Source organism: Neopelma chrysocephalum, unplaced genomic scaffold (assembly GCF_003984885.1).
Source record: "Neopelma chrysocephalum unplaced genomic scaffold, ASM398488v2 Primary Assembly neopelma1_25, whole genome shotgun sequence".
NCBI classification, from domain to species: Eukaryota; Metazoa; Chordata; class Aves; order Passeriformes; family Pipridae; genus Neopelma; species Neopelma chrysocephalum.
In genome coordinates this window covers 26,193,696-26,204,078 of record NW_020897694.1, presented here as the reverse complement: position 1 = coordinate 26,204,078, position 10,383 = coordinate 26,193,696, and the positions used below count along the sequence as shown (strand labels likewise).

The 10,383-nt window shown below is 37.0% G+C and overlaps 1 protein-coding gene across 1 annotated transcript in view; it reads left to right on the top strand.

Moving 5' to 3' along the window:
- DOCK9 (dedicator of cytokinesis 9) overlaps window positions 1-10,383 on the top strand; it is a 102,951-nt gene that overhangs the window by 81,663 nt on the left and 10,905 nt on the right. Inside the window, exons 36-41 of the mRNA XM_027675185.1 lie at window positions 1,113-1,270; window positions 1,566-1,748; window positions 2,394-2,507; window positions 2,647-2,862; window positions 5,378-5,435; window positions 7,267-7,373. Coding sequence (XP_027530986.1) covers window positions 1,113-1,270; window positions 1,566-1,748; window positions 2,394-2,507; window positions 2,647-2,862; window positions 5,378-5,435; window positions 7,267-7,373 — 836 coding nt within the window. The remainder of the gene's footprint in view (window positions 1-1,112; window positions 1,271-1,565; window positions 1,749-2,393; window positions 2,508-2,646; window positions 2,863-5,377; window positions 5,436-7,266; window positions 7,374-10,383) is intronic.

The window sequence follows — 10,383 nt, the reverse complement described above, 5'->3', positions numbered from 1 at the left end:
TAACTTAAGTGAATTAGCCTGGAGAAGAGGAGGTGCAGGGGTAGACCTCATCACTCTCTACGACTACCTGAAAGGAGGTTGTAGCCAGGTGGACGTCAGTCTCTTCTCCCAGGCAACCAGCAGTAGGATAGGAGAGCACGGTCGTAAGATGTGCCGGGGAGATTTAGGTTGCATATTAGGAAAAAATTTTTTTACAGAGAGAGTAATCAACCATTGGAATGGGCTGCCCAGGGAGGTGGTGGATTCACCATCCCTGGAGGTTTTTAAGATGAGACTGGATGTGGCACTTAGTGCCATGGTCTGGTAACCACGGCGGTGTTGGATCAAGGGTTGAACTTGATGATCTCGGAGGTCTTTCCCAACCCGGTTGATTCTATGATTCTATGAAATACAGACACACAGTAGTAAAGGAAGAGTAAAGTTGCCCACAGTAGTAAAGGAAGAGAGATTAATTGAAGAAAAAATAAAGAGAGAAAGAGAGGAGAGAGGCATATTTACCACTCTGGAGGTTACATGTTGACAGGTCAGGAGGGCAGAGGCCAAGGGGGGATGAAGACCCCATGCATGTCTATTTATAGACTCTCGCTCTTGTGGCCACTCCCTCTATGCGGGACCTTTGGCTCACTGCCACTCACTGTCCCCCCAGCCAAAGTCAGAGGTGCCACAGCCACTTAGATTCTCCAGGGGACGCGGTGTGGGTGGGCCACCAGGTGGCCTAATAGGCAGCCCGGCCACATGGCTTTCCCTGCCATGTGCACTGCATGGTTGCACCATGTTGGCTGCAGGCCTAGGCCTAGCCCCTTCCCCCCCCCCACACACCCGTGGTTTATTCAACCCATCAATTGAATAATCCAGTGAGATACAAATTCAGTCTCTGACATTAACAACTGATAAAAGTAATTGTGTTCTGTAAGTCTATTCAGAAGACAACACTTTCTTTATAAGCAAAATCAACAAAGTGTTAGAAATATCTAATGAAAATTCAAATATGTTTGTATTATTAAACATCTTGGTAATACTATGCAGATTATATTTTTTAAATGTCTTGCTTTTTGAAGATCTGTGTATGTTCTTAGAGTAGTATAAACGTATCACTGTACAAAACTTCTAAATTCTCTCTATCATTTTAAAGAATCAGCTACTGACTGATCATGGGCATAATCCACTGATGAAGAAAGTGTTCGATGTATACCTCTGCTTCCTTCAAAAGAATCAGTCTGAAACAGCATTGAAAAATGTCTTCATTGCTTTAAGGGCACTTATTTATAAGGTAAGAAGTTTAAAAAATTTAATCTTCAAGTACTTGTCCGGTTCATTAGTTAACAATATACTATGTAAGAATTTAAGAACTAACATCCCAAATTAAAATTGTCAATAATCAACAACAGTGTGGAATACTTGTCCTTTGAATTGCTATAAAAATTGTTTTGTGTCATAAACTACTGGAACTCTTGTTTTTTTCCACAGATTGAGGATATGAATATATTTGTATTTTTCTTGACATTTTACCAAGACCTGAAGCTAGTTTTAGTGAATAACTTCTTTCTTTTCTTATTTTTCCTCAGTTTCCTTCTACATTTTATGAAGGTAGAGCTGATATGTGTTCTGCACTGTGCTATGAAATTCTGAAGTATTGTAATTCCAAACTGAGTTCAATTCGTACTGAAGCTTCACAGTTACTGTACTTTTTAATGAGGAATAATTTTGACTACACAGGGAAGAAGTCTTTTGTTAGAACACATCTGCAAGTTAGTATACTTTCTTTGTTTTTCTGTGGTTTTAAATATTGTATTTGTAGATGCTCAGTTGCATACCAGCATGTCAGATAAAGCCCTGTCAGATAAAAGAAATTATTAGGGGTTCAAGCAAGGCTGGTACTAAGATTAAGAAGATGGCAATAAAAGTATGTTCAGTACAAGGAAATACTTAGAAACAGTTGAATGGCCCTGTGTTTCATAAGAAATAATTTTTATTTGTCAGTGGCAAATGTCCTTTGTAGATGTTATTTTGATTGTTACATGGCATACCCCGTTGTGTCTGAAGAAGGAAAGGAATGCAGCAACAAGCATGTAAAAGTCTAAAAACAAATAATTGGAAAACTGTGTGTTCTGACAAAGCTGGGAACACTAGTTTGCCAATTTAATGACCTCTTGCTAGTTTACCTGGCAGTCAGTCTTTAAAGCAAAGGATGCTTGTGCATTGAATTACACAAGGCTGGTTTTGATTGCCCATGTTATTGTTCAAGTAATTGGAAAAAAACCCCAAACATTACTTTATTTAAGAGAATAATTTTTCAATTAAAAAGAACAAAACTTCCTTTGTAATTGCTTCATAGGTACATCTCAAGGGTATTTCATGAAATATACTCTAACAAGATATTTGTTTCTGTCAAGGTTATTATTTCAGTAAGCCAGCTAATTGCTGATGTTGTTGGAATTGGAGGAACTAGATTCCAGCAGTCTCTTTCCATCATCAATAATTGTGCCAATAACGACAGAATTATAAAGGTCTGTTTTTATTCTTGTTTCCATACTGTAGAAGGATGCTTGAAGACTCTTTCACAGCATCCTTTGCAATTACGTTTTATCATTTTATTATGCAAAGAATAGGAAAGGTAGTAGTTAACCTAACTTTTTCATGTTTTAGCACACTACATTCCCTTCTGACGTTAAGGATTTAACAAAACGGATTCGTACAGTACTGATGGCTACAGCTCAGATGAAGGAGCATGAGAATGATCCGGAAATGCTTGTAGACCTCCAGTACAGCTTGGCAAAATCTTATGCTAGTACACCTGAACTAAGGAAGACGTGGTTAGACAGCATGGCAAGGATCCACGTTAAAAATGGAGATCTTTCAGAGGTAAGTTAAAAAAAAAATCAAACTAGTTTTAGATTTGTAATAAGCTTAAGCTTATCTTTTTAGAAGCTGAATATAATAGAATATGCAGTAGTTAGGGTGCAATGTAATAAGTATTTTTAATACGTTTTAATTGTTAGTAGATTAGTTTCGATAGCTGATAAGTTTTTGTCCTATCCAAGTATATCTGTAAGTAATTTCTGATTATTAATGCAAGGAACGTGTTTAATTGCTGTAGCTGATGTGCTGCTAAGAATGGAATGCTCAATGCAAGCCATGGAAGACACAGGCCCTCTGCTTAAAAATAGCTTTGTTATTAGTTGCTAAAACACTTAAAGCCACTGAGTTCCCCTCCAGTTGCCTTTATAGAATTAGCTTGATTCTGTTACAGACTGCGTACTAGAAAAACTCCTAATATTCTGAAAATTGACAAATAACTTCTTTTGTTGTTTGAAAAAAGAAAGCTATCTGATTCCACTGTGCTGTTAAAATATTTAATTCTAGCAAAAAGGGGAATTGAGATTTGGAATTCTTATATGTCTTTATGTAAGTATTTTATCAGGATACAGGTGAATTTTGTCTCTTTCTAGAAGTTTGTTCTATCTGAAAGTAAATCTCTTCGTATGATACCACCGAATGCATAAATATCTGTTAAAATTAGCATCATGTAAGCAAGTAAATACCTCCAGGAAATAAAAGCTGCTATCTTCCTAACTCAAGTCTTAGCACTAGAATTCTCTTCTTCTATATGGTAACAACACAGAAGGTGTATACAGTACTCTGTTACTAGCTTGTCTTTTGAAAGGAACAACTTCAGCTTTCTCAGAAGACAAGCTCTTTTAGTCCTTTTCAAGTCTGTTTTTGATTTTTTGATTATATTAAAATCTTAGAATCTTTGACTATGCGATTAGATGAGGTCATCTGTAAATCACTGTATTAGGGAGGGGTTCGAACATACTGAAGCTTGTAAACCACGACACCGTTAAAAGCTTAACAAAACTGGTATTTATTACCAAGAGGTGGCCAACAAAACGAACAAACCCAAAAGGGAGGAAGAAGGAGAGAAATAAGCCCCCAGCACGACCTCCCCAGTTACCCAGCTGTTGCCTATAAAGTTATCTTACCGACCTAGCATGCCTATAATTACCCATAGCAGAAGCTGCATCCTTGGAGAGTCAGTAAGTTCACAAACTGGCAGGCGTTCCTGCCAAAAGGCAACGTTGTCCTTGATATGAAGTTAGCTCCCGACCAAGAAATGGCTATCTGCTTTTTATACAATTAATTGAGTGACCACAACCTCCCAGGTGTGGCCAGCACCGCCCAGCCAGAGGCCCTCAGTCCCACCTCCTTGGTTATATAAGTGCATCTCTTCTGTGCATGCGTGAGAACTTCGGAAATCTCCTAATGCACGCGCAGTATACTTTGGGGGTCTTTCTTAATTGAGTCTGGGGGCGCTACCTCATCCTCCTCCTCCTCAATCTCTCCTTCAAGCGACCTTGGAGGACAATTAGCCAATCACAGAACACCAATTAAAACAGTTTATACAAGAAGCTCTCTTCAAGGACAACTTTCCCGTTTATCAGTGCTTGTTTTCCCATAACTTGGCAGGGAAAGAGCAAAGCTTTCACAGGTGGCAGGGCCAAACACAGACCAAAAGTATCAGCATAAATTCACCCTAGTACAATCACCAAGCTCAACCCTATACAAAGTATGTATTAGAATTTCTGGGAGATTCTTACCTTTTTCCTTTGCCTCGTCTGAGATTGTGCAGCCTCAGTAAACATGTAAACAGTTCAATTGATAATTACAGTTAGAATAACACTTTGCTGAAAGCCTAAGCCTCTTTAGTAAAATAAGAATCTTGAATCTTTGGGTTTTTTTGGTCCTTTCTGTGGAGAAAGGTGGCCAATGTCAACTTCATAAAACATCTCAAGTATCTGAAGATTTCTCTGTCCCCCTTCTTTTTCTTCTGTTGTCCAAACTACACCAACCAATTTCAATTCATAGATCAGATTCAAATTCATAGATAGATTCAAATTCCATTCATAGATCAGATTTCTTGGCTTTTGCTGCTTTCAAATGGTCTGTCACCGGTTTCTTCTACATTTTTCTAGGTCTGAAGCCAAAAGGCAGACAAAATAGGTTAGCGGAAGAACCACCAAATGTTGACTAGAATAATTAATAATTTTTTGTTTCACTTAACACTTAAAATACATCCCAGGAAAGATTTGTCTGATTTTATTACAGCACGGTGTTCCTACATTGTAATTTGTGATCCATGATCACTCTTAGATTGTGTACTGCTGCCCATGTTATTCAGTGTTCTGGTAAAGAAAGAGTGAGTGCACTTGCACAGTTGTTGTTTTGCATAAATGAGATGGAGAATTTTTACGGTAGTCATAGGACATCTCCAGCAAAAAACTGAAGAAATTGTCCTATTCTAGGGTTCTTCTTATAGATGTTGTTTTTCATAGTTGTGTTTTAATGGTATTTTATAAGATTACTATTTCTGTTTTAGGCAGCAATGTGCTATGTCCATGTAGCAGCACTGGTTGCAGAATATCTCACAAGAAAAGGTATGATTTTGAATCCTTATTTTATTGTGTGTATTTTCTTATTATAGTCCAGGAAAATCAATAGTTTTATCTGAGAAAGTTTAGGTATTTCATTTTTCACCAAGGAAAAAGTTTTGACCTACCTAGGTAGCTTAATCACATATTTAAGAGTATACTTGCATTTCTAAGGGGCAGCATTACAGATGAAGGTGAAGTAAAATTTTTAGGAATGTAAAAATTTTAATTTTACACCAGAGCTGCTAATTGCTGAATTCAGATCCTCTCTAAAGCAAACTTAGCAGTGAATATTCTTGTTCAACAAGCAGTCTCTCACTGCCTATAGGGAAACGTGGCATTGCAAGAGAAGTCAAAATAAATTTGTACAGATTTTCAGGTGCTCAATCAGTGATAAGAATGCTCAGAATGCTTCACCTGTCTTGGTACTCTGTGCTAGCAGCTCTCTGTAAAAGCAGGTTCTGATGACCCTTGAGATAGGGTAGAAAATTGTCCTTCATCCATAGGATCAGAAGGGTTCTCAGTCAGGGATTTGAGAAAATAAAAGCTTATATGGATTTTATTAAGAAAAATACATCTTTAGGAGAAAAATTCAGGAATCTGTTAAGACTGATTATGATGTTGAGCTAGTGTTTTGGTTTTGTAGGCAAATTCACTTTCACAGCTTTTTAGCTTTGCCTTTGCATGACATTTGAAAATGAAGCAAAGTCGCGAGTCTAAAAGATACCTTTTCTCCATTCCTTTTGTGCTTCTTGCCAAATACTTCAGTGTATAGGCTATCTCCTCTGCCCCAATGATTTCAGAAACTTCTGAGACCAAATCTGGAATGAAGTTGCTTGTCAAAGTTACTATGTCCTGTTGGAAGCCTGATGGTAACTGATAATTGGTGATAGTCTGTATTAATTTGTGAGTCCTTTGGGTGATCTGGTATTTTTTTATACTGTCTTATAAGACTTATTTCCACTCGGTAATATAAAGGGTCAAACTTCTACCTGTGGTTTTTCCAGGAGCCAAAAAATCCCATGCATATGACACAATCATTCAATAAAACTTCTGGTCAGACTCCTACCTGAACAGAATGAATCTTTGTAGGAAGGAGCTGTGAAATAAATATGTGCAAATCCTTGTGCTTCCATACTATTTAGTGATTGTTCTTGAGGCTTTAATTAATAGTTTTTGGTCAAAAATCCTGGTTTCTTAATTCAACAATCTGATGTAATGAAAGAAGAGCTAAACAGAATGGGTAAAAGAGATAGATTTAATGTTGGAACGTTCTATACTCCATTTTTGCTAACTATTTTTCTTCACTAAAGGAAGTTAGATTGCTATTTTGTTAGGTTTTTTCCTGCTTGTCTGTATATGAATAATCTGGTTTGCCATCCTTTGATCATTTTGTAAAGTTAACGTCAGTCCATTCATAGCATTAAGACTGGAAAAACTGATATGCCAGGGCCCGTTCCTGTACGCAGTTTGAGCATGACTTCGCAGTAGTTTAATTAAATACTGTAAAAGTTACTGTGAGTACCTTAGACTCAGGGTGGAGTAGATCAGTCAGAAGTTTAAGAAAAAGTAGGAGGATTCAAATTGCTTATTTTAGTAGGTAAGAGTCCACATATTAACATTACTGGTTTCTTAAAACCTATTTATACATACAGAGTGATGTGAGGTCTTGTATTTTAATCATGCAGTGGGAGACTGATCTATTTATTTCTTTGTTTGTTTATTTGTTGGTAGGTATATTTAAACATGGCTTCTGCCTTATAAAGAATCACAAAATGGCCTAATGTTATCCTGCTGAAGAAAAGTAAATTTTTCTATATTTCTCTTTTAATGCCAGGGATGTTTAGGCAAGGTTGTACTGCTTTCAGAGTAATCACACCAAATATAGATGAAGAGGCTTCAATGATGGAGGATGTTGGAATGCAAGATGTTCACTTCAATGAAGTAAGTAAGCATGAAAGTGTTAGAATTGATGCACATGGAAGTGCTGGGCATTTTTGTAAATTTTATGTTTCAATCTGGAGACTGACTAATATGAAGGGTATAATAATTGTTTTCTTAGCCACTACATTTATCATAAAACTAAAATAAAAAATATCTGTGAGGTGTGCCAGCTTCAGAGAATGTATACATGTATTTTAAATAAAGCGCTAGTACATCAACTCAATACCACTTCTGAAAAAAAAGTAAACAAAATGGGGTTTTATGCTATTTGACTGGATGAAGGTTATTGTGGCTTATTTATTAGAGTTAGCAAGATCTGTTGCTTTTTAAAACTGACTTTGATTTAGAGTGTTACTGCACCAGCAATCATGAAAATGTATTCACTGGTTTTTGCTGTTTACAGTTTTCCTAAGCAAATATGCCATAACAATGGAAGTGGTTTTACTGACACCAGACTTGTGTTTTTTCTGGCCTTGTGTCCTTGCTGATCCATCTGTGCTAGTAAATTTTACTAGTAAGAAGCCTGTATAAAAATATTTTGAATAATCTTGCTGATGAAGAGCTACATCTACACTATGTATTTGCTGGTATACTTGGGGAAGAGAGGGATGGCCCACTACTTGCAGTAGCTGTGTTGGAAAAATCCCTGGTGTGTAAGCATAATTGTAAAAAAATATTTTTCTTTTGTGTTTTAGTTAGTGTGTGGTAAAGCTGTATGAGAAAATTATTTGACTGTGGGGGGAAGCTCCACAATTAAAGTTTGAGGTAGTGCAAAAGTGAGGCCATGTTCCATGGGAGCAGTGGAGCTGGTTAGATGGTTTCCATGGACACGGCCTTGGGTTGCAGGGAGTACAGGGTTGAGACGGTTTGATAATGTGCAGGTGCTGGATTCCTGGATGTTGTTGTAGGAATATGTTTGTGTTGTGTGTGAAGTTAGTTAGCTCAATAAAAGGCTGCCTGCCACGCTGAGCAGGCAGACATCTCTTTGTCTCACCATCCTCGTGTGTCTTGTGTGTCCTTCTTTTCCCCTCGGACCAAGACCTCACGACAGGTACCCCACGACATTTGACTGTGCAAATTGTGGCTGTACTAACAGATTTAGGAGGAACAGGTAAAAGACCCAGTGGTTTAAGCCTGGATTTAGGCCTAGGGTACCAGTGTTTTAGCCCTAAGTTCTGGTATTATGGTGCTACAGCCACAGAAATTTTTGACTTGCCTTTTTCTGGGAAGGCAGGAGTTTTGATTACTTGAAATGGGAAATGTAGTGCTTTTTTCTTTCCAACGATAACCAATAGCAGATTGTTTCATGGTTTGTTTTTTTTTAATTTATGTCCTGGTTTTTTAAATCACTGATTCTCCTGATCCAGCATGGAATTTAGCATGTTACTCAAAGGAAAATGCAAGCTGCTCTAAGTTAACAAAGAGTAGGAATTCTAATGAATGCTGCTGATGGAAAGTTTTGTTTGAAATTCTTGTCAGTGTTTCTCTGCCAAACCATTTGTCAGAGTTAAATTCTTTTGTACTTTTTTAAAGTTTCTTCTCCTTAGTCAGTCCCTGCAAAAACAATATACTGCTTTTTCTGGGTCATTGAACCCTGCACAAATTTATTTCCATCTCTCAGTATTTCCTTGGAACGGAAGTAAGCCAAGAGTGAAATTATAAGCCTGTATAGCTTGCAGAAGTATCAAACCAAGCCAAATTTCATTTCTCCCTGCATGCAACCCTTTCTAAACTTAACCATGTAGTAATCTAACTGATTAAATATTGAAAAAACTTACTGTTTTTCAGGTAACTTCTAAAAGTTATCTGAAATGTGGGAAGAGTAATAAGAGGGAAGAAGTAATAATAGTAATAAAGAGTAATAATCGAGAAGAACTGTTTGGGTTTAGTAGACTAAAAATCACGGATAAATTATGATTGTTAGTATTTTACAGAAGTACTTCAAAACAGGTAGTCTAGTTGCTTAAGGAATACGAACATATTCATTTATGGAGTGTTTCCTCAGTATGTTCATAGGTAAGCAGAACTGTATTTGTCTAACAAAAAAAATTATATGACAGATCAATCGGTTACAGCAGTCAGAAAGCGGAAACATATCTTTCAAGCTGTTTTTTACTACTACTGAGCAAAATAATGCTCTGATGGGAATTCTTCCTGTATGTGATGACCAGGCATATGGAATTTCTTTTTTAAAACTCGAGATTTCCTGTTTGCTAGTTACTTAAGAGTTAAATCTCCAAAAGAGTAATTACTGGTATTGAAGGATCAGGGGAATCCCTTCTTGTTTCTAAAAGGGACAAAACATCTTTCATATTCTCCAGTTTATATAAAATCTTCCTAATTAAGTGAAATTTGTCTTAAAACTTCAGGTAGTTTCTCATTTAAAAAGTTTTAAATTTTAGAATTCTCAATTTATTTATCATTTTAAAATAATTTTCTGTCAGGTCAGGGTTGACCTGACTCATTTCCTAAACTAGCCAGTTGAAAAAACCCAAAATTTAATTTTGGGGGTTGTGTGGTTTTTTGTTTGTTTGTTTGTTTTTTTAACAAGGCTACTGCATTTATTTTGTTAAGCAGTTGTTTACCTATGACATTCCATGAGGGGCTTTATTTTAACTTGCAGATGGGTAAATGAAAGAGCCTCACAGGAATGCAGTATCCTCTCGAAGTTGTACAAGGACAAGTGCAAAGCCTTGCACCTGCAGAGAAAAAAAAAAAGGCAAAAAATCAATATGGGCTGAGCAGCAGCTCTGCAGAAAGACCTGGAAGTTCTAGTGGACAAGGAGTTAAATGGGAATCATTAGTGTGGCTTTGTGGAAACAAAGGCCAACGGCATGCTGCCTTGTATTAGAGAGAGGATTGAGTCAAGAAGCGGAGGGAAGTGGGTTTTTTCCCTTTTACTCAGTATTTTTGGAATGCCATCTCTAATCTTGTGTCTAGCACTGACCCCCACAAGTCAAGAGAGGTATCAACAAACTGGAAAAAATCCACCTCCTAAAGTGGTTAGTAG